This window comes from Schistocerca serialis, chromosome 1 (genome assembly GCF_023864345.2).
Source record: "Schistocerca serialis cubense isolate TAMUIC-IGC-003099 chromosome 1, iqSchSeri2.2, whole genome shotgun sequence".
Taxonomy (NCBI): Eukaryota; Metazoa; Arthropoda; class Insecta; order Orthoptera; family Acrididae; genus Schistocerca; species Schistocerca serialis.
In genome coordinates this window covers 324,741,416-324,766,349 of record NC_064638.1, presented here as the reverse complement: position 1 = coordinate 324,766,349, position 24,934 = coordinate 324,741,416, and the positions used below count along the sequence as shown (strand labels likewise).

General features: G+C 39.4%; 1 protein-coding gene across 2 annotated transcripts in view; it reads left to right on the top strand.

The window, feature by feature from the left end:
• Window positions 1-9,079, top strand: part of LOC126469837 (CDC42 small effector protein homolog) — a 176,680-nt gene extending 167,601 nt beyond the window's left edge. For both annotated transcript variants that reach the window (XM_050097135.1, XM_050097144.1), the window contains 2 exons: window positions 6,263-6,445; window positions 7,864-9,079. In XM_050097135.1, coding sequence (XP_049953092.1) covers window positions 6,263-6,445; window positions 7,864-7,872 — 192 coding nt within the window. In that variant the 3' untranslated portion in view covers window positions 7,873-9,079. The remainder of the gene's footprint in view (window positions 1-6,262; window positions 6,446-7,863) is intronic.
• The last annotated feature ends 15,855 nt before the right edge of the window (window positions 9,080-24,934 follow it).

Sequence of the window (24,934 nt, the reverse complement as noted above, 5' to 3'; positions counted from 1 at the left end):
ATTCTTAAACCAAGAGTTAGCTCTGTGCAAAATTCTACCAGGTGGCTTCCTCTTTCAGTCCTTACCCCCCCAGTCCATATTCACCTACTACTCTTTCTCCTCTTCCTTCCTGTACTGTGGAATTCCAGTCCCCGACGACTATCAAATTTTCGTTTCCCTTAACTATCTGAATAATTTCTTTAGTCACGTCGTACATTTCTTCAGTCTTTTCATCATATGGGGAACTAGTTGGCATATAAACTTGTACTACTGTGGTATGCGCAGGATTTAATAATGTTTTCACTAAGCTGTTCGTAGTAGCTTACCTGCACTCCTATTATTTTTTTTTAAATTCATTATTAAACCTACTCCTACATTACTTCTATTTGATTTTATATTCATAACCCTGTATTCACCTGACCAGAAATCTTGTTCCTACTGCCACCTAACTTCCCTAACTCCCACTATATCTAGCTATAACCTATCCATTTTCTTTTTAAATTTTTTAATCTACTTGCCCGATGAAGGATATGACATTCAATGCTCCAATCTGTAGAATGCCAGTTTTCTTTCTCCTGACTATGATGTCCTCCTGAGTAGTCTCCATCCAGAAATCTGAATGGGGGACACTTTTACCTGGGAATATTTTACCTAAGAGGACGTTGTCACCATTTAACCATACAGTAAAGCTACATGACCTCTGGAAAAATTATGGCTGTAGTTTCCCTTTGCTTTCAGCCATTTGCAGTACCAGCACAGCAAGGCCGTTTTGGTTAGTGTTACAAGGCCAGATCAATCATCCAGACTGTTGCCCCTGCAACTACTTAAAAGGCTGCTGCCCCTCTTCAGGAGCCACATGTTTGTCTGGCCTCACAACAGATATCCCTTCATTGTGGTTGCACCTGCGGTATGGCTATCTGTATCGCTGAGACATGCAAGCCTCCCCACCAATGGCAAGGTCCATGGTTCATGAGGCGGAAATCTATGATAGGGAAGGCAAATGGTTAACTTTGGTTTATTGGGAGAAATTTAGGAAAGAGTGGTTCACCTGTAACGGAGACTGCATATAGGGTGCCGGTGCGATGTATTCTTGAGTACTGCTCTAGTGTTTGGGATCTGTACTTAGAGAACTGGTATTTGAAGCTGGCTGCTGAATGATTCTATTGCTGCCAACATACATTGTGCGTAAGGACTACAAAGGTAATAGACGAGAAATTATGGCTCATATGGAGGCATAAAACAGTCATTTTTCCCTCTCTCTATTTACGGGTGGAACAGGAGGGGAAATGACAAGTAGTGGTACAGGTTACCTCCTGCCTCGCACTTGTATGGTGACTTGCAAAGTATTGTTGTAGATGTAGGCATAACCCGAAGCCATGGAATGAGCACCTAGGAAGCAGCGAAGGTGTACTGCTGCTTCCATGTTACTATCTTTAGCGTCTACTGAAAGTGATTGAAGGGTGCTGAAACCATAAGTAGGCAAGAAGATGCTGGACATCCATACCTCATCACAGAACGTGGAGGTCAGTAAAGCTCGATAGGCAGCAACCTGTGGCAGATATGGCAATAGATATTCTCATTTCTCAACATGGGGCAACCGGCAGACAACCTTCTCTCTCTCTCTCTCTCTCTCTCTCTCTCTCTCTCTCTCTCTCTCTCTCTCTCTCTCTCTCTCTCTAATTATGATTGGAGTGGGCACTGCCATTGGATGGTCAAAAATTTGAAACATGTCACCTTGAGGGCTAAATAACCTGTCTTGTTACACCAGGTTGATAGTTGTTGCCTGGATACATAGTCCTCCAGGCGAATGGCTGCTCAAAACATGGACTACACCTCAGATACAGGCCGATAGGAGCATATTGTGCTGTGGAGAAAATTCAGTTGAGCATTGATGGGACCTGTGGTTGTAACTGAAGGCACAAAGACTGCTTTGTGCTGCATGAACATTATTGTGGACCATCTGCATTTGTTAAAGGTTTATGTCTACCAGAGGGGTATAGCATATTCCAGTTGGATAACTGACCGTTTCACAAGGCCAGAATCTTGCTGCAATGGTTTCTGGTGGCATAATGTTCATTTAAATGAAGTGTTAAAACAAGTGCTCATTTTTCTGAATGCATAACTCAGTGTGTCTTTTAAATGGCCTGTGGTGGAGATGTAAATACAATTCTAGAGATAGCCCTCCAAAAAGAAATCTAATGGTGCTAAATTGATGACCATGGGGGCCATTCCTCAGGACCATGGCGTCCTAGCCATCTTCCATTGATGGTTTATTGCGCTATAATTTGTGAAAGTGGTTTCGTTAAAGAGAAACAGTCACTTCGATAGTAGTCCATTATATCTGCCTAAATCTAGGTGCTAAAGTATTGTTGATGTGACCATTCAGCCATTAAGTTTTCTTCATCCCACAGACTACTAGATACCAAATAGGCATGAAATTCTTTGTCATTGATCATTTGTCAGCAGCAGGGGGATTTACTGGTAAATTTTACAATGAATATACTGGAAAAAAAATGCCTTTCCTAGCTCATGTTTATAATCAAGATACAGTCATAAGGAGTTTCTTCACAGGTATGTGAATTCCTGAATGAATTTTTGGTTAATATTACAGCTCTTCATTCTGGATGGTGAACGTTCAACCCAAGCAAAAGTAAAATTGGGTGTGGTCTAAGGCAGAGCTTTATTCCACCAGGACAATGCACCATGTCACATTTTTACCATTGCTATAGTCAATGTTGGAATTGAGCTACTAATTACTGTTCCATCCACCCAGCTATCCAGACAGTCCAGTGGTCTCTTCTTATGGTAGTTACTTTTTTGTTAAGTTTTACACTGAGGTAACAGGAGTTCTGGAATACGTCCTAATATGTCAAATCTCCATCTGCTTGGCTTAGTGCCGCAAAGCGGCTTGGCATGCACACAAGTCATTGAAAGTCCCCTGTAGAAATACTGAGCCATGCTGCGTCCATATCTGTCCATAATTGCAAAAAGAATGCTGGTACAGGAGTTTGTGCACGAACTGATCTCTCAATTATGTCCTATAAATGTTAGATGGGATTCATGTTGAGTAATCTGGGGGAGCTGATTATTTACTCAAATTGTTCAGTTTGGTCTTCAAATACCAGCTGGGAGCAACTGTGGCCCAGTGACATGGCGCAATGTCATCCATAAAAATTCCATTGTTGTTTGAGGACATAGTCTATGAATGGCTGCAAACAGTCTCAAAGTAGCTGAACGTAACCAGTTTGTCAGTGATTAGTTCAGCTGGACAAGAGGATCGAGTCTGATCCATGTAAACATAGCCCATGCCATTAGGGAGACACCACCAGCTTGCACAGTGCCTTGCTGACAACTTGGTTCTGTGGCTTTGTGGGTTTGTGCCACACTCAAACCCTACCACAAGCTCGTACCAGCTGAAATTGGAACTCATCTGACCAGGTCACCATTATCCAGTTCCCTAGGCTCCATCCGAGATGGGTCACGAGTCAACGAGGGGTGATACAGTTGATGTCATGCTGTTAGCAAAGGCACTGATCAATGGTCGTCTACTGCCATAGCCTGTTAATGCCAAATTTCAACACATTTCCGTAATGGCTACATTCATCCTACATCCCATGTTTATATTTGTTGTTACTTCATGTGGTGTTCTTTGTCCGTTAGCACTGACAACTCTACGCAAACACTGCTGCTCTTGGTCATAACGTGAAGGTTGTCAGCAACTGTGTTGTCTGTGGTAAGAAGTAATGCCTGTGATTTGTTACTCTTTATACAGTGAATCTCAAAATATTGAATTCCCTAATGATTGTCAAAATAGGATGGTCCGTGCATCTAGCTCCAACTACCATTCTGCGTTCGAGGTCTGTTAATTCCCATTCATATGGCCATCAGCTCTTCAGAAATCTTTCCACATAAATCACTTGAGTGCAAATGACAGCTCTGTCAATGCACTGACCTTGCATACCTTATGTGCACAATACTACTGCCATCTGTTTATGAGCTTACTGCCGTCCCATGACTTTCGTAATCTCATTGTAGTGTGGAAATATTAATTCCTTAAAAACAGCTTTCAAATAATGGTAAATCCAAAAGGGCTTTTTGGCTGAAAGCTTATTTGTTGAGTCTTTCTGTTGTACCTGTGTGTGATTCATGCTCTCCAGTATATGGTATGTAGCAACTTACCCTGTTCTTAAAAACCCATTTGGATTTTGGGATTGGTATGCATTGGACAGTTGAAAAGTCTTCTGTATTTAGATAAATCTTTGCAAAAACCAATTCATTTGTGCCATAATTTTCATATGCCATAATAAACTCCCACAATGTTTTTGACATCTCCCTCCCCCCCCCCCCCCCTTCCTTTACCCATGAATAGATTCAACCTACCTGTTTCCGTTGCTTCATTAAGTGTTCATAAAATTGGTAATAAATATCCTAAGCAAGCTGTATGGAAGCAGATATGCAAGGCACTGCGTACTCTTTTTACAAAAAAGTGAATTCACTATAGTCACTGTTCTTATAGCTTCATTAATTACTTCACATCTTTGGCACTAATTATGAATTTCTAAGTATTAGTATTTACGTCTACTAAGTTTCATACAAATATTGAATACACCTCAATTTCATATTTTCTTAATAGTCTCCTAATCTAAATAATATTGGAAATGCTTCCTGGCTATCACATACTATCATCAAAATAAGTGGTGTTTTCCTCCCCTTCATTACTTTTCTGGGAAAGTTTCGGTAGAACATAAGTTCAGAATAAACAGAACACGTTGAACAACTAGAGATAGGATGTTCGTATTCACAGGATATGTGAATTAATATGTTATGCATAAATGATTAGCATTTGAACCATGTTGGCCCGTGGGTTCAAAGTGAACATAGATATCGTGGTGCAACACCACCTACAGGTAAAATGAGCCTGTGGCTCTCGTTACCACTATACACCGTAGGTAACAGATTGGTGCGACTTTAGCAGACGTGCAGGATGCTTCATGGACTTGTGCGTGAACAGTATCATCGAATCAGTGATTTTGAAAGAGAACGCTTTATTGCCATGAGAGAATGTGATGCATCCATATGGGAAATTACTGTTAGTGTAAGACAGTGTTCCAGCAGTGCAACAGATGTGTGCAGAATGGTTCACAGAAGGCTGTAGACTGAGAAAATTGGGGGTGACAGTCCATTGCTGTTTGTGGCGCGAGTTAAGTGCACATTGTCCACTTCTTTGCTTGCCTTTGACGAAAGTACAGAAACATGCTAGATGACAGTGGTGTATGGAACAATGTCACTGGGGACAGGAATGGCATTAGATATGGTTTTCGGACAAATCCAGGTTCTGTTTGTCCAAAAATGGCCGCATTTTGGTTTGCCACAGACAGGGGGACCAGCATCAAAGTGACAGCATTCACACAAGACATACAGTGCCAACTCGAGGCCTTTTGGTGTGGGGTGCTATTGGGTACAACCACGAATCGTAGTTGGTGCCTGTCCAGGGCCGTGTGACCTACATGAATATCCTGTGACTTCTGCACAACACCCCAGATTCCATTTTTCAGCAATACAATCCAATACCACATGTTGCTGCATTTTTGCTGTCATAGGATGTCAGCCTTTCATCCTAGCCCACCAGACTTGTCTCTAATTGAAAATGTATGGGATATGGTGAAGTGATGGGTGCTGTGCTGTGACCCAATGCTAAGCACCACAAATGAACTTCAGAACAGGTGAATGCCACATGGATGGCTTTATGACAGGACACTGTTCATGCCTTATGCTATCATGCATGGAACGAGTTATCAGTGCCTACTAGGCAACAGGACACTTGTCAAACTGCACCGACTGAAATGCTATTAGTTTCGATAGAATGTCCTAATGTACATATTCCATGAATATGAATGTCTTATCACTAGGCGTTCAAGGTGTTCTGATGGTTGTTGTGGTGGTTGTTGTTGTTCCCCCCCTTTTTTTTTTTTACATGAGTATACTTTGGAGTAAAGGAGACAAAGTGGTCTCCATTACTCATTACTCCAAAGTATATACGTGATTAAGGGTGAGAGTCCAACTCTCACTTGTCCACTTTTTTTTCCCCGTATTCTTGCCTTAGGATCATATATGTAAGACAAATGTAACTTGGATGGTAGTCCATAGTCAGTGAGCAAAGTAACAGCACTGCTTGTGTTACAGGCAAAGTAATATACCTGCTATATAGATATCAGCTGTAGATCGTCAGATAGTGCAGTGTAGAACTTATAAACTTATAAACTTAAGTTTCCTTTCCTCGCAGCGGAAGAGGCAACAACGGAGGACAAGACAAAGAATTGACAGGTCCATGATTGGAGAACCTACAAACTTCCAGCACACATGCCACATTGGTTCAGGAGATGCAGACATTGCAAACTCCCATTTACAGGCAATACAGAACCAGATGCAATCCAAAGGTGGCTATGAAACAGCATTTGCGGTAAAGGTAGGTGCCTTACACAGGGAGTATAGTTATTAAGTTTACTGGCTCATTTCCTGTGAAGACGTAGTTAATATAAACAAAAGTTTTTAATTTTTACCTATGGTTTGTTGCCATAACCATTACATTTTTATTTCTTGCTCTTAGTAAGAAATTGTTCATTTTCTCTTGTATAAAGTAGTAATATTTTTCTTAAAGTGTTAAATACTCACTTCTAAAGATCTTCATTAATCTCGAGTGATTCCCCAAGAGTAATGATAAATTGCTGACTAAAGTATCGTATTATTGACAGAAGTTTGTGTTCAAATTGTGTACAAAGTGAAATAAACTTCAGCTGTTAGCTAACTAAAAGACATATTAATATTATTGTTGTTCTTTTGGATCTTCACAGTTAATGTTAGGGATAGCTTTTGTTGACAGCAAGATGCATCTAAGCTAACATACCAATAAACGATGAAATGGTTGTGTAAATTCTCATCAAAACTGAGAGCTTTGTTAAATAAACGAGTCTGTATGTTAACTGTAAAAAAATCACATTGTTTTGAGATGAATGGAAGAAGAGCAGAGAGTGTTGAAAGTAGACGAAAGCAATGATGTGAAAGATTTGTGGTACTTGTAGATAATACAGGGGTATTAAATGTTAACAGGTATCTTGAATATAACCAGGTCTGATAGTTAATAGATAATAGATAGATAGATAATTAAATGTTAACAGGTATCTTGAATATAACCAGGTCTGATAGTTAATTTTGTCTTCTTTGAGGGGAAAAGTTGTCATAATGCTCTTCTGAAAATGCTTTCTCTAATCACTGACAATGCTAAATTGGGAATGATGAAACAGTTTGTATAGCTATTTGAAAATAAATTAGTCTCATATCATTCTTCCAGTAAGATGGAAGACAAGCTGGAGAAGATGACTGTTTCTGACTTAGCAAAATTAGGAATATTATTTGGAAGGAAGCAATTTCGTTCTTACCTAGTTGCATTGAGCTACCGTAGTTTCTGTATATTTTCCTTAAACCCTTTAAAGTGAATACTCATGCAATTCCTTCAAAGGTCTTGACCAGATCCTACCCATATTTAATAAAATTCTGACATAAAGAACTTGGGAACAGTCTCAAATTTTCCTGCTGCTTCAATTTTTATGTGGCTTAATACCCAATATACTGTATTAGGAAATTATAATTCTCCTGTAAATTATTGAAATGTACACACACAGTTCCAATAAGTTTCAAATTACTTGTTAATACACTATTTGCCCCTCTTCCCCTCCATGTGAGTGGATGGCTTTTCTCAGTTTTGTTTATTTTAGAACTACAGCTAGAGCTGAACTGTGTAACCTAATTGCAATATGATGCAACTCTCTGAATATCAATATAAAAACTCCACAATCTCTTATAACTCTTTCATTTTGTCTGTTGCAGGCTTGTTAAAGCTGGTGGAGTGGATAGTGATTACCATGGGAATGAGACTTCAGCTGTGGGTACTGGCCCTCCTTGATGCAGACGCAACAGTTCGGCAGTAGCAGTTGCTAATTCAATGTTACTGCCTGCTGAAGGTAAAGAAGTCAGCTGCACTGGGGCTAGTGAAGGCTGTAAATATTTGTAGACAAAGGTGCTGTGGATGAAAATGATAGACTGGACTGTGTTAACCACTGTGTATATAAGACTTTCATCAGAATTATGTAATGAGATTATGAGTGGCAAAAAGTTGAGGGTGGATAAATTACTTGAAAGTGTAGCTCTACCTTATAAAGAATACCTGCAACCATACAATCATCTGTAATTATAATGTAGCTCACAAACTTCGGAAGACTGATTCATGCATTATGTTTTAATTAAAACTTGAAGGAAATTGTACCAAATATTTTATATTCTTCTGACTGATGTTCTTCCTGACAATTGAAGGTAAATATTTCTACTCATTTTCTAATGAATCACCTCATTGGTGCCTTCTCAAGTTACAGCTGTGTTTCCTGCACAGAATAAGATTCTGATGAATATAATGCCTTCCATCAGTTCCTACCTTTATACTGTACCTTCACCTTACACTTCCTGAGCTATGAGCACTTCATAAAATAGTTTAGTATCACTTGTATGTGTGTCAGAGAGACAGTCTTTTGAATATTCATATTGAATAATAGTAGCTATTGAATGTGATACTAATGTTTAGTGTAGCTTTCCATGACCACAAAATGTTTCCCCACAATTGTTAAACTTATCTGATAGGCACATAACAGATATGTAGTACACAGGAGCCTCATTGTGACAGTTACATGCACTTTTAGATGTACATGATGTACACACATATAGAGCAAAACAGAAATGATTACTGTATGTAAAATATTTATTAATTATACAGTTAGCTTAAGATTTGTGTTGTGAAAATAATTACCTCTGTGACTTGTATATCATTTCTGGAATATGAATGTAATTATATTGTGATATTACTTGTTTTAATTTGTAGTTGAAATGTGGACAATCAGAAAGAGACAGTGTTACACACCTGTTTTTTCTGTTCTTTCAAACACTAGTTGTTGTTTTTGAATAATAGAGAACATACACAAAGTTTGAATCACTAATGTTAGCCTGAGTCTCAGCTGCAAATTATAAGTGAAAATAAACTCTCGAATAAAGTACATTTTCTTTTTCATTTTCTACCCCTCTGTACCAAGCAACATAGATTTCCTTTGCAGCATCAGTGTCGCGTATGAGAGAGGATATTTGATATGCCTCACTCTTGTAACAATCTTACTCTGACATGTTCCAGAAAACTGAATAAACATGAATATTGTGTGGTGGGAAATAAGTGTTTGCAGATGTGGACAGTAGCCAAGATACTGTTTAAGGAGGTTCTAGAAAATTGTACAACTGCTCTCAAGATCATTTACTACTCCAGTGGTTAAATGAGTTCTGTCTGAAGCTTTTTCTGAAGGAATGTCCGATGCAATTCCTTGTCTTGTAAGAGACAATATCATTGTGGCTGTTTAAGCAGTAGACATATCACGTGGAAGGGGACATAAATATACTGAACTTTATTCAGTGTATTAAGGAGGGTAGTACTGATTCAATGCCAAGAACACTCAAAGTAAATTTCAAATACCACATTCGGTGTACTTCAAGCATAGACGTGATTCCATGAAATCAAAATGTGTGAAAGAAGGCAAAAGGCATATTGTTAGAGGGAAAAGTGCTGGGAAGCCATTTGGGATGTAGAGGACACCTTTATAATAGACTTCAGCTCAACTAGTCAAGGCATATTGTATTCTGAAAGAAACTGTCAGCCTAGAGCCAAATTTGTTACTTATGCTAGTTACCAGATCAAAGTATCTGAAGATCCAGTACTAGAATTTAAACTGATGCCTGAAAATGTCCCAACAAAACAGTGTTGGAACTAGGTATGCTCGTTATTTAGTTCAGTTTCTAAAATAATGCTGATCGTACCTACTAAGAAAATATATTCCACATTTAACCCTATTAAATTTGTAAGTGTGTAGGTTCACCAACAGTAAAGAAAATTCTGGCCATTCATTTTTTAATATTTGTGAGAAATCTCTTCAGTTTTCATTGCATAGTTTTTCTTACTGTTACACAACGAGTAATTTGAAACAAATCAATACTGAACATTCCTTGTAATTACAATAGGAGCTCAAGATCACTCTTGTGACCCATTATGCACATAGCTCCATTTGGTCATGGTCTTGCACTTTATTACTCCCCTTTGAAGCAGTTATCCAAGAGGGGTATTTGAAAAGTCCATGCAAAAATAAAAACTACTTATGTGTTTGTGGTAAACCTTTTTTATTTATCGACATAGTCTCCTTTTGGACTTAAGCACTTAGTCCAATACTGTTCTAATTTGTTGATCCCTTCTGAATAATAGGAATTGTCCAAGTCTGCAAGATAGCTATTAGTTGCTGCAATCACCTTCTCGTTTGAATAAATTCTTTGTTCCGCCAGGCATTTCTTCAAATTGGGGAACAAATAGTAGTCCAAGGGAGCCAAGAATAGGGAGGATGTGAAAGAGAGTTGACCACAACTGCTGAGGTGTGTGCTGGTGCATTGTTGTGATGGAAAAGGACTTTTTTGCAGTCCAGTCGCTGGTGTTTTTCTTGCAGTTCTGTTTTCAGCAGTTCTGTTTTCAAACGGTCTAATAATGATGAATAATATTCACCTGTAATAGTTTTACCCTTCTCAAGATAGTTGATGGGATTATCCTTTGCGACTCCCAAAAGACTGTCGCCATAACCTTTCCGGCTGAAGGAATGGTCTTCGCCTTTTTTTGTGCAGATTCTCTCTTGATAACCCATTGTTTAGATTGTTGTTTGGTCTCAGGAGTATAGTAATGTATCCGTGTTTCATCCACAGTGACGAAATGACGCTTAAAGTCCTGTAGCTTCTTCCTGAACAGCTGCAAACCATCCTTGCAACACTTCACACAATTCCATTTTTGGTCAAGTGTGAGCAATTGCGGAACCCATCTTGCGGATACCTTTCTCATGTTCAAATGTTTATGCAGAATATTAAGTATCCATTCATTCATTTATCAATTATTTCTGGAGTCGTAACCTCCACAGGATGTCCATAATGTTCACCACCACTGTGCCCATATGACCACTCCGAAAATTTTGAAGCCACTTACAAACTGTTCTAATTGAAGGTGCAGAGTCACCGTAATGTTTATCAAGCTTCTCTTTAGTCTCCTGAGGCATGTTGCCTTTCATAAAGTAATGTTTAATCACCACACAAAATTCTTTTTCGTCAATTGTTTTTTTTAGTCACTTGACTTCCATGATTCACATGAATGCCAAACACAAATAAATAGACCAATATGGCAGAAACTTGGTGTGCGTTCTCCAAAGATGCTACTAACTAAACATGACCTCGATACGTGCCAGTGGTGCCATCTCTTGGACTTTTCAAACGCCCCTTGTATTACAGAACAGCAACCATTTAGCAAGACAGCAATGACTCATTAATACTGTTGAATGTTGTTTTAGAAGCGAATATGTTCCAGCTGCAAGTAACATCTTACCCCATCAGGAGCTACTAATAAGTCATGGCTGTAATGTGATGGAGGTGTTACTTGCAGCTGAAATGTATCCAGTAACAGTTAATAGGGATGAACTTCAGGCAGACATGCCACTGAGCAAGCAGTGCCACTGTTACATTTCATAAGTTGTGACACATTTACAGCTTAAAGTGTGTGTCGTGCAGACTTGTGGAAAGTCCTTTACTTGGAAGTTACACCAACTAGATATACTACAGCAAAGTTATTTTACATTTAGTTTTGTTTACAGAAAAGATTCTATTTTTGAATTTGAATACTTACTTGTTGAGTGGAAGCATAAATACGTGATTATGAATCTTAAATAAATCAAAATTAAAACGGATTTTTCAACCAGACAGTAATTTGGAAAACACAGCTACAGTAATGTGAATTACTGAGCTGATTTCAGTGTATTTCCTGGCCTATATCATCAGACCTTGTGGTTAGGTTTTACAGAAAATAAATTTCATTCTCCAGAATGAGTGAGGTACTGACAGTGAAGTTTTGTATATGCAGTATATTGAAGCAGAAAATCGTGTAAAACACCATCTCGGCCGCTAAAATTCTTCTCTATTAATCTGTAAAAACCAAACTAATCAGTTTCATTCTACAGTGTACTTGCCTGTGAAAGATCAGAAACTAAATAGTATATTGTAATGCTGTGGCACATCCTAAACAAATTTCTGTAGTCATTAACTTCAGTTATTTCATCGGATAACCCCCTCCAATGAAATGACGTAAAATCTTCAGGATGTTCCACAAACATTCCCCAGAGTTCATAAAACTATATATTTTACATGAATGAAGTTTGAAACTTAATAAACTTTAACTGAGGTATGGGACTAGTGTGTTTCTATTTTCAAAAGCCCCTTTAGATTTTACGAAAGTATCTTTCACATGCTAACATGTACCCTGTCGATTCAAAAAGTTTCCAGAATGGGTTTGTAAAAAATAAACTAAAATTTAAAACAAAGGCTTTAGTGTTTCATGTGTTCACGTAGCCTCCCCCCCACTAAACACAATGCACAGAACACTCTTACAACTCCGTGAATGTGTTGGAAAACTCCTTCCTTAGGATGTTGTTAAAGGCGCTCATCATCTTGGCTTGAATGTAGGTTATGTTATCAAGGTGTTGACCCTTAAAGTGAATTTCTGCACTGTGTTATTTTGGGGGTAGTTTCTTGTCGACAAGTGTCTCGTCACCTGTGATGAATCTTATTTTTATTTATTTATTTTTTCATTAAATAATTGTTTGTGTTTTGCATTTCAATCAAGTCATGGCAAGTGTCAACATGCCATTTTTGTTCAGAAGTCAAGGTGTGTGGCACGGACTCTGCACACCCTTTTGAAGCAGGGAAAACATTCTGGAGAATGTGTTGAACACTTGATCTATGGATGTTGCTCCTTTGCAATTTGTATAACGACAGTATTGACTATGGCCACACATCCATTACTTAGCAGTGTCTGCTCACAGCTGACTGATCAAATGTACACTTAAGGGGGAAAAAAAAACCTGTTCACACTCAAAATGACTAAGTCCTATACTGTCCATTTTTGCGTGTACAGGCACATTATAAATTGTTAACACTTTGACCCCATTAATGCCCATGTTGAGTTATAGTGGGAACACATTATCAAACCAGCAAGATGTACTATAAACAACATTGGTAATTAATACTCATTAGACACGGAAGTATAGGATGTCAACAGTGATGGCAAAATGTGTACAAATTCAACCAGCAGTGTGCTAGATGTGATCCAAAGGTGGTGGTAGTGTCGTTGTGCACGTAGCTCACAGTTAAAGTGCCTGGTTGCACATGTTGAATTGGAGGTTGGTGGCATCAGCTGGCCAATATTTTTTATGTTTGTCATGGTAGATGCCAACGGCCTTTCTATGGTAGCTTGTCTTGCCTTGATTAGTGCAACACTCTTGGCACTGTTTGTAGTCTTTAAGAGAACTATTCTAGTACAGGCTGACAAAAATGGTATCAGAAAAATTTACAAAAGTTTCATCCAAGTTATTTGAAGGATGTTGATTTTATAGATATTTTATTATTAGAATTATTATTTTATTATTATTTTGAGGAGTGAATATAGATAAGACTTGTAGCAAAATTTTATCTTTTATGAATCTCTGCTTTCAAAAGTGAGAAAGAATAACTATTAGAATAATTATATAATTATTCAATTCCTTGGCGCGAATGAAAGAACTATTTTCTTTTATCAGTCTACAAACTGAAATTTTGAGTGCCAAGCTCAAAAGTGATATTTATTTATTTTTTTTTTTTGGGGGGGGGGGGGGGGGGGGGGGGGCGGCGCTACAGACACCTGATGCAGTGCACTATGCTTTCTCTTAGTGGAATTAGAATGTGAGGTGATTACTACTTCTGCTCTTATTTGATGTAGTTTTTAATTTACCCAAATATTCATAGCATTACTGAAAAAAAATTTTGAACGTAGAGAAAAGGTGCCAATTGTGGGAGAGTCAGCAGATGTGAGAGACCTAGATTCTGACTAAAGTGTATGCTCAGCTGTGTCTGGAAGTATCAGAACTTTGTTCTTAAAGCAGTGACAATAAGACAATTATGGCGGTGGACATTGTTGAGGATCCTTGCTTTTTAAGTGTTGTATTTAAAGTTTTTTGAGTGCTTTGGCGTGTAGGGCTGTAATATCTGAAATTGAGTGGCTATTGCTATAATATTCTTATGATTATATTCCTAACAAAATTCTGTCATTCGCTAAAGTGAACAGTTCTTCAAACAAAGCAATGTAACTGAGACTAGGTTTTTAGTCGAAGACGGCTTATTCCTTACATGTTATACTATGGGTATCTTAATATTAGACGTTGTTGCATATTAGGGTGTGCTATCTCATGTGAGGATAACTTTACCTTGCCAAGCTAGTATCGAGATTCATTCACGTTTTTATGAAGTAGTTTGATAATTTTGTGAACTTTGTGAAGCTGTCTAGTGGTGATACTGTTGTGCTAATACTTGACAGACATCGTGTCACATTTGTGATATGCTCTTGACAGAAAGCAATAGAAAACCATGTCCACTTCTTGTGTTTATCACACCATTTCATGAATAAAAGGCAACGTCTTGTGTGGAATTCATGGGACCATCTAAAATGAATTATCCCCAGAAAATAGAAACCTAGCGGGCGAATAACCCAGGTAAAATAGTAACTTCATGTTTGATTTCGAGGTTACTTGGCGTGGCCAGATTGAAGACGTGTTATCAATGGAAAATGCTAAACCAGCCTCTGAACAACTGGCATCTAGGCATATACTCAGACACAATGATTTTGCAATACAACAGGAGTTTGACATACAATATGTAAACAGTGGAGTAAATGTGAGTCCAAATGGTATTTGGCCAGCTGCCAAAATCAGCCCAATGAGCCACAGATGCATTAAGTCTCTAGAAATACATCTCACTGTCTTTAAGACCCTCCCATGTCTCCAACACTATGTCACACAGTTGGTTATGTGTACATGGGGCTGGCGGTGGCAAGTGTAAACCATATGAAGCTTCATTTTGGCCCAAATTTTTCAGTGGGATTCTAGTCTGGCACTCAAACTGGCCAGTTGATTCAGTGCCAGCCCGTTGTGAACACCATTCTTGAATGATTTGACTCACGTGAACTGAACTGCTGAAACTGGATCCCTCCACTGGGATAGCACAATTTCAAACTTGCACCATAACACATTTCATTATGCGTACATACTGATCGGTGGTGAGACGACCATGAATTTGATACACTTGTGCCACGTTAAATGACATCCACCCCCAGCAAGAAACTGTCACGTGGCTAATGAGCGAATGTTGCGCCATGTACTGTGGATTATAATGTGCTCCCTGTGGCCTGTAGACCACTATCAGACCTTCATTCCCTGAGCTTATTAATGACTCAAGATCAGCAGAGAGGGGCTCTTTATTAGCAGACTCTAAGGTCAGCACCCTGTAAGAGTTTGCAAACAGTTTGTGAGCATCCAAGGAAATTTTTGTCATTCTTGAGTTGGAAGACATTTAAAAATGGACATTCCATATAGTTGCCAGCTAACACCTTGTCTTCCTGAGGCATCGACACATTTCATAACCAGACACTCTAAAACAGCCAGTTTCTACCATCTCACGCTACCACTTGATCCGCTTCCGGGCACAGTGACGTTCAACACTGCGTCTGGCTGCTGCTTCATGTGCATTGAAACCATCGTACTGGAAGAGTGCCAGGACACACTGTAATGGCCTGCATGTGCCAAGACATCCTGGGAATAAATTAGTGTCATATGCCCATCTGTGGAGCAGTGTGCTATCATGTTCGGGATATGTTTGCTGTATTTTTGTTATGCTTGGAACACACCAACAAACAATACAGTGCATATAAAATACATGGTTTGGAGGGGACATGAACCCTATACACATCAGTTGAGTTAGAGCGCCTCTAATGCTGCCGCATGGCTACCAGATAACTATACAGATTTTCTGTTATTTGTTTACTTGGAGGAAAAGCAGCTTGGATTTTCAAATATAACAAAATGTGGTAATTATAGGCAATCATGGGAAATTAAAAAGGTCAGCAAGTAAAATGTTCACATTAAGAAGGGTGCTGTCACTGTTGCCAGTGTGCATCTTGATACCATTTGACTATACATCTGTTGATAACAATTGAGTTCAAATTGCCACTGTAGTTACAATGCTGATGTTGATCATACACCAGGAATAAAGTAAGTCCAGGAACAACCTTGCTTATAGTTTATGTACATATTTTTAAAGTTATATAAAAACAAAGAAGATGTGACTTACCAAACGAAAGTGCTGGCAGATTGACAGACACACAAAAAACACAAACATACACACAAAATTCTAGCTTTTGCAACCAACGGCTGCTTCATCAGGAAAGAGGGAAGGAGAGGGAAAGACGAAAGGATGTGGGTTTTAAGGGAGAGGGTAAGGAGTCATTCCAATCCCGGGAGCGGAAAGACTTACCTTAGGGGGAAAAAAGGACAGGTATACGCTCGCATACGCACACATATCCATCCGCACATACACCATTAAGCAGCCGTTCGTTGCGAAAGCTAGAATTTTGTGTGTATGTTTGTGTTTTTGTGTGTGTCTATCAACCTGCCAGCGCTTTCGTTTGGTGAGTCACATCTTCTTTGTTTTTATATATATTTTTCCCACGTGGAATGTTTCCCTCTATTATATTCATATTTTTAAAGTTAAGTTTACGCTCAATGTTTCCATTTATCTTCCGGATGTGTGATGAACATCCAGGTGATACCAAATTACTCCTATGTTGTTGCTGTGCAAGGTTGCAGATCACCTTAAGTTGTTGCTAGAGGATGCACGTAGATGGAGTCTTCGCACAAATTCACACAGAGGGTGTGGTCAGGTGATCTCAGTGGCCAATGGTGCAATGAGAGATCTTTGTGCCCCTCATGTTGGGGTTGTACATTAATAAATGCTCTTACATACAAATGCCGGTGCAGTTGTCTTCTGCCCCGTTGGAAAACAGGTTTTCTGGCATGTTCTCATAATTATGGAAAGTCAGATCTAAAACATTCAGGTATATGGTTCCTGCAAGCAAGCTGCATCAGGGAGAGTCCTACCAGCAACCACATGAATTGGTAACTCATAACTGGCATGAAGATAGTGTTGATTGTGATGTATAAATTAAAATGTACCCGAAGCTTTTATCTTCATAATACACAATTATCAGAACAAGAATATATACGTTAGGTCATAAAAATGAAAAGTGCACATCATTAACTGATGCATCCATACTGCCATTCACCATTTCACTTCAGTTTTTCCCTTTCTTATTCTGTTGTAAATGGTGATATTTCGTGTTAATCGGTTACTGGCAACATGTTTGTTCACTGCCTCAAGGTACTGGTGGGAAATATTAGCAAATCTGAAACTGTAAAAATGGTACCTCTCAAAACTCTAAAGAATGATGTTTCTATCTAATAAACATGGTAAACTATGTCCAGTTTTACTTATCAAGTGATCTGTAAATTTTTCTTCTTAAAGTGCCTTTTCCTCTTGGAGCACAGTATGTCAGTAGAATGACCTGTTGTTTGTCCATGGCTGTTCTGGACAGGAAATCCATGCTCAGTTCAAACCATTGGCCAGGATAATCTTTTACATCCTGGACCGTGTCTGCAATTCCTTGAAGTATTAGTTGTGAAAGGCTGTATCTCTTGGCCCTAAAGTATTCTTTTCCCCCCCCTCTTGATGATATTGTGAATTTATAACCCTATGTTCATACACTACAGAACTGTCACAAGTATGACTTTATACAGGGTATTCCAAAAAGGTACGGCCAAACTTTCAGGGAACATTCCTCACACACAAAGAAAGAAAATATGTTATGTCGACATGTGTCCGGAAACACTTACTTTCCATGTTAGAGCTCATTTTATTACTTCTCTTCAAATCACATTAATCATTGAATGGAAACACACAGCAACAGAACGTACCAGCATGACTTCAAACACTTTGTTACAGGAAATGTTCAAAATGTCCTTAGTTAGCGAGGATACATGCATCCACCCTCCGTCGCATGGAATCCCTGATGCAGCCCTGGAGAATGGCGTATTGTATCACAGCCGTCCACAATACGAGCAAGAAGAATCTCTACATTTGGTACCAGGGTTGCGTAGACAAGAGCTTTTAAATGCCCCCATAAATGAAAGTCAAGATGGTTGAGGTCAGGAGGGCGTGGAGGCTCCGCCTCTACCAATCCACTGGTCACCGAATCTGTTATTGAGAAGTGTACGAACACTTCGACTGAAATGCGCAGGAGCTCCATCGTGCGCGAACCACATGTTGTGTTGTACTTGTAAAGGCACATGTTCTGGCAGCACAGGTAGAGTATCCTGTATGAAATCATGATAACGTGCTCCATTGAGCGTAGGTGGAAGAACATGGGGCCCAATCAAGATATCACCAACAATGCCTGCCCCCAACGTTCACAGAAAATCTATGTTGGTGACATGATTGCACAACTGCGTTCAGATTCTCGTCAGCCCACACATGTTGATGGTGAAAATTTACAATTTGATCACGTTGGAATGAAGCCTCGTCTGTAAAGAGAACATTTGCACTGAAATGAGGATCGACACATTGTTGGATGAACCATTCGCAGAAGTGTACCCGTGGAGGCCAATCAGCTGCTGATAGTACCTGCACACGCTGCACATGGTACGGAAACAACTGGTTATCCCGTAGCACTCTCCATACAGTGATGGTCAACGTTACCTTGTACAGCAGCAACTTCTCTGATGCTGAAGTTAGGGTTATCGTCAACTGCACGAAGAATTGCCTCGTCCATTGTAGGTGTCCTCGTCATCCTAGGTCTTCCCCAGTCGCGAGTCTAGGCTGGAATGTTCAGTGCTCCCTAAGACGCCGATCAATTGCTTCGAATGTCTTCCTGTCGGGACACCTTCGTTCTGGAAGTCTGTCTCGATACAAACGTACCGCGCCACGGCTATTGCCCTGTGCTAATCCATACATCAAATGGGCATCTGCCAACCCCGCATTTGTAAACATTGCATGACTGTAAAACCACGTTCGTGATGAACACTAACCTGTTGATGCTACATACTGATGTGCTTGATGCTAGTACTGCAGAGCAATGAGTCGCACGTCAACACAAGCACCGAAGTCAGCATTACCGTCCTTCAATTGGGCCAGCTGGCGGTGAATCGAGGAAGTACAGTACATACTGACAAATCTAAAATGAGCTCTAACATGGAAATTAAGCGTTTCCGGACACATGTCCACATAACATCTTTTCTTTATTTGTGTGTGGGGAATGTTTCCTGAAAGTTTGTCCGTACCTTTTTGTAACACCCTGTATATCCACGGTATCCTTAATACCTTACAATACACTCAAATTTCAAATACCTCCAATTCTTACCTAATAATGCAGCAAGTGTCCACAACTCAGCTCCATAGAGTAGGATACTGAACACACAGCACTGAAGTAGTGGAGTTTGAAATGTAATACTTGTCAACAGAACTGTCTTCTTTTTCTGCAAGGAACTTCTTATCTGTTAAATTCAGCCATGAATTTTCTTGAGAGAAGTCCCAGTTATCATTGCTTTGGCATACTCAAATGCTTGTATAATGAAGCTCTTTTGATCTTATTACCAAGTGTGTGTGTGTGCGCCCTGAACTTCATCTTGGTTTCTGCAGACTACCATCAATTTCATCTTCTTAGTGTTTAACTGTAACATTATAGTATTTCTCTCTTCAGTAAGTGTTCAGTAGTTCTTCCAACATTGCTGCAGATCAGACAGTGTCATCGGTATCTCTGATGTTACTGATGGTAACTCCATTAATCATCTCTCCTTCATACTTTCCAAGAGCGTCTTGGGAATGCAATGTACTTTTGTCAGGACGTGAAGCCTTCCTATTCTTCGATAGTGTTGACATGCTCTACTTCTGCTTTTCTGGTAACCATAACATTACTCTCCCAGACACCAAAATCAACGCTACTGTTGTTCCTGAAATGACTGTCCTTCCACTCACCCAGTTTCTTCTTGGTTACGGGATTTGACATGACTAAAATACCAAGAAATTTTTATGGAAAACAAATTTTATAACAAAAAGTTCATGAAGATGAGAAGGTAACGAAGTTGTTGCTTAATGTAATGTACAGTCACTGTGAATGGTCAAATTTGCTTTGTACTTTTATAACACTGATTGAGTGAAATTGATGAATTCTTGAAAATAAATCCTATACCTTTCAAGAAGAGCAACCTTCTTGGGAAATGTGTACAGAGTTACAGTAAGTCTTTCTAACAGTTCTTTAACGTATTCTATAAATGGTAAGCCTTGGTAATTCACTTGCCACAGCATTTGATTGATAAATTTAAGATGAAAAAAAATATGTTTGGGTTTTAGGTAGTGTTAGTTGGTTTACTTTAGTTTTGTATCGCTTGGTACTATTTCACTTGCATCCTGTGCCATCTGTCACAGTGTTCTGTTGAATTTATTTTTTTGTTTTGATGAATCTGGCTTGTATGTAGTTCTGGTTGCTCCCATGTGGACTATACCAAATTATCAAATGATGACTGAACATGAATTTTCGCTGTCAACCATCCATTTCAAGATGTTTATTTGATAACTGCATTTCATTTACAGTTCAGTCCGTTAACATGACTAATACATTCTTCCTCTATGAGAACGCAAACAGAGTGCACCCTATCTAGCAGCAACACAAAAGCTGTCTTATCTTGCATTAAAAACCATCACTTGGTTTTCTCCTAAGAGATTCCATAATAGTGCCATAATCCTGTTTATTCTGCACATCTTCTGAGTCCACAGACTGCATACCAGAGGCCAGGCAACTGGTCAGCATTCTCTTGGCTTCCGTACACTGCAACTGCATCTTCCCTCATATTCCCACCTTGTAGGATGTACATTAGGTCTGTGGATATTCAATCCCCCGCACTTTTACTTAAACATTTTGAACATCTTTGGCTGATGTAACAAGTCTTCATATAGTGGAACAGGACTTGACCCACAACGTCCTATTAAACTTCACATTGACTTAAAATTGGTAGCCTTCTAAATGGGAGTCGCTACTAGAGGAACCATTTAAATTAACTATTCACTGAAACTGACCATGTACATCATTCAAACAAACTACAAGGAAAACATGAAACTAAACTGCTTACATTGGTACTCAGCTCTCACAGCATTTTGACTGACATTAATAACAGTTGGTATTTTTTAATTTAACAACTGTGTAAGGCTTATAACTGCAATGCCTTTGCAATTCTAACTCACAAGATCATTTAACTTAGCTTGCAAAAATTATGCAGTTGCAGCAAAGGTAGCATATTTTTTTGGTGGGCAGCCGTTGTACTGCTGCTGAAAGTTGTAAGCTACCTGAACACTGTCAGCTTCTTTTGTATCAATGACCATAGATGCTAACTGAAACAAAATGTACTAAAAGTCCTAAAGAAACAAATGACTGACTAAGCCTATTATATCCTGAAGAAAACATCAATGCTAAAGCTTCCATTAGACTTCAGCAGGACAAGAAATTCGTAACCAATAAAGAACCCCTGGCAAGGAGATACCATTATCACCAAAACTATGGTATTAATAAATTCACAATAGTTTCTGTGATTAGTATGAATACCATTTCTATTTTTCTAAGTTGGCGGGGTTGAGATATCAGTTAACAAGTAAGTAATAGTAAGAAAGTTTACCAGTTGTCCTTAAGATTCTCTTCAGAGATGGTTTTGTGGTCAGCTTGGATTTACACTCCTGATGTAAATAATGGTAAGTTCAGTTCACAGTAAGTAACATTTCCTCCATTTTAAATTACAGAATAGCCAATAAAGCTAAGCACATTTACAGCTAGTTTACTTACATGCCATACCCGGAAACAAATACGTGGCACAGTCGTATGGCAGATGAACTTCTGGCTGACTGTGTAATGAACAGCCGGGGAGAGATTAAGAAGTGCGTATGGATGGTTCAGAAATTGAAGACTTGTGCAAATGATGTAGCTACTGTTTCTACAGTTTCAAACACTACTATCATCACAGAAGGTAATCTTGGTAACACAGTATCAGGTGGAGCAGTGGTTAAAACATTTAATGCTGATGCAATAGGCAGGGGAGACTGATTGCCTGTGCTTGAAGGATTTTATGAAAGTCATGAAACTAACTCTGGTATTGAAGTGGCTGAAGATGAAGATTTAGTATATATATGGTACAAAGTTGGTAATAAAACGCCAACATGTCGGGAAATATCTCCCTCCCGATGGCATATGTTTAGTAACAGAAGTTGACAAAGTTTTCCAGCACAGATTTTGTACTCCTGTTTCATTGGTATGCATATTTACCACCACATGGCTCATGGTGGGAGTAGAAATACATAATAAACTGAGCAGTTTTATTGATTACCATTCCTAAAGAATACACACTGACATATACACTGAAGCACCAAAGAAACTGGCATCGGCATGGGTATTCAAATACAGAGATACGGAAACTGGCAGAATATGATGCAGCGGTTGGCAATGCCTATATAAGATGACAAGTGTCTAGTGCAGTTGTTATATCAGTTACTGCTGCTACAACGGCAGGTTATCAAGATTTAAGTGAGTCTGAACATGATGTTACAGTTGGCGCATGGACAATGGGACACAGCATCTCTGAGGTAGCGATGAAGTTTGGATTTTCTATACGATCATTTCACAAGTATGCTGTGAATATCACGAATCTGGTAAAACATCAAATTTCTAGTTTCACTGGTCGCTGCAGCCAGAAAAGATCCTGCAAGAATGGGACCAACAATGACTGAAGAGAATTGTTCAATATGACATAAGTGCAACGCTTCCACAAATTGCTGCAGATTTCAATGCTGGGCCACCGACAAGTGTCAGCATGCAAACCATTCAATGAAACATCATCAATATGGGATTTCAGAGCCAAAGGCCCACTCATGTACTGTTGATGACTGCACAACACAAATCTTTATGTCTTGCCTGGATCTGTCAACACCGACATAGGACTGACAGACTTGGGCAATTGCAGCAGGACAATGTGACACGTCACACGTCCAGAATTGCTACACAGTGGCTCCAGGAACACTCTTCTGAGTTTAAACACTTTCGGTGGCCACCAAACTCCCCAGACATGAATGTTATTCAGCATATCTGCGATGCCTTGCAACGTGGTGTTCAGAGGAGAGATTCTCTCTCTCTCTCTCTCTCTCTCTCTCTCTCTCCCCCCCCCCCCCCCCCCCTTACTCTTACGGATTTATGGACATACCAGCAGGATTTATGGTGTCAATTCCCTCCAGCACTACTTCAGACATTAGTCAAGTCCATGCCACATCATGCTGCGGCACTTCGGCATGCTCGCAGGGGCCCTACAAAAATATTAGGCAGGTGAACCAGTTTCTTTGGCTCTTCATTGTATTAAGGAACAAAGTCAGCTGGTAGACAACCTACAAAGATTTCATTAAGATGGTTCGACACAAATTGCCATTAATCAAAATTCCTACTGACTGTGCACCATAAGTCTTGAAATGTTCATGGTGCAGATGGGAACATCAATTAATAAGTTGACTGTCACACGTTTAGTGGCGGATGTTTCAGTGTTAGGCATGAGGCTCTGCTGTGGTGGCCAGCAGCATCATGGCAGTCAACGTGTCAAACAACTGATATAAAAACGATAAAATTAATGTAAAGGTGCAGGAAGGAGATTGTGTAATGGTTCTGACAATCATATGCTCATTATCATTGGAAGTGTGATGATTTTCTAGTAGTTTAATCTGTTAATAGACTTGTGGATACAAGGTTGACTAACCTATTTTATCCACGCTAAGGTGATATCGGAACTTTCCAGGTATCTTACTGACTTGTTTGAGCTCAGTTCTTCAAACACAATGTCAGGTACAAAATACACTTAGGTGACAAGTCGTAGGATACCAGGTGTAGTGAGCTCGATGTGGCACAGACTCAATAAGTTATTAGGAGTTCCTTACAGAAATACTGAGCCATGCTTCCTCTATAACCATCCATAATTGTGAAGGTGTTGCTGCTGCTGCAGGATTTTGTGCATAAACTGACCTCTCAATTATGTCCCATATATGTTCAATGGATTTAACACTGGGCAATCTGTGTGGCCAAATCATTCGCTTGAATGACATGGCACATTGTCATCCATAGAAATTCCATCACTGTTTTACGAACATGAAGTAAAAAGTGGCTGCAAATGGTCTTCAAGTAGCTGACCGTAACCATTTCCAATCAATGATCGTTCGGTTGGACCAGAGGACCAAGTGCATTCCATATAAACACAGCTTACACCATTATGGAGTCACCACCAGCTTGCACAGTACCTTGCTGACAACTTGGATCCATGGCTTCATAGGGTCTGCACTACAGTAAAACCCTACCATTGGCCCTTACCACCTGAAATCGGGACTCGTCTGACCAGGCCATGGTTTTCCAGTCATCTAGTGTCCAAGTGATATTGTTACGAGCCCAGGAGAGGCATTAACAAAGGCACTCATGTCAATTGTCTGCTGCCATAGCCCATCAATATCAAATTTCACCGCACTCTCCTAATGGATACATTTGTCATATGTCCCACATTGATCTCTCCAGTTATTTCATGCAGTGTTACTTGTCTGTTAGCACTGACAATTCTATGCAAACACTGCTGCTCTTATATGAATATATGAACATAGTATCTGTTCTTCCAGACATGTCTTACAGGACTTGGTAAGATTGTCTGCAGCGAGTAATGAGTGTAATGGGCAGGGGCACTACGAATGTAGTGTGTGGACATTAAGTTGGGAAAGTGAGTCTCACAAGGAGCGTGTAAGGGATAAATCCCTGCAATCACACTATCCTCTGGGCCCTCGGTGGCTCAGATGGATGGAGCGTATGCCATGTAAGCAG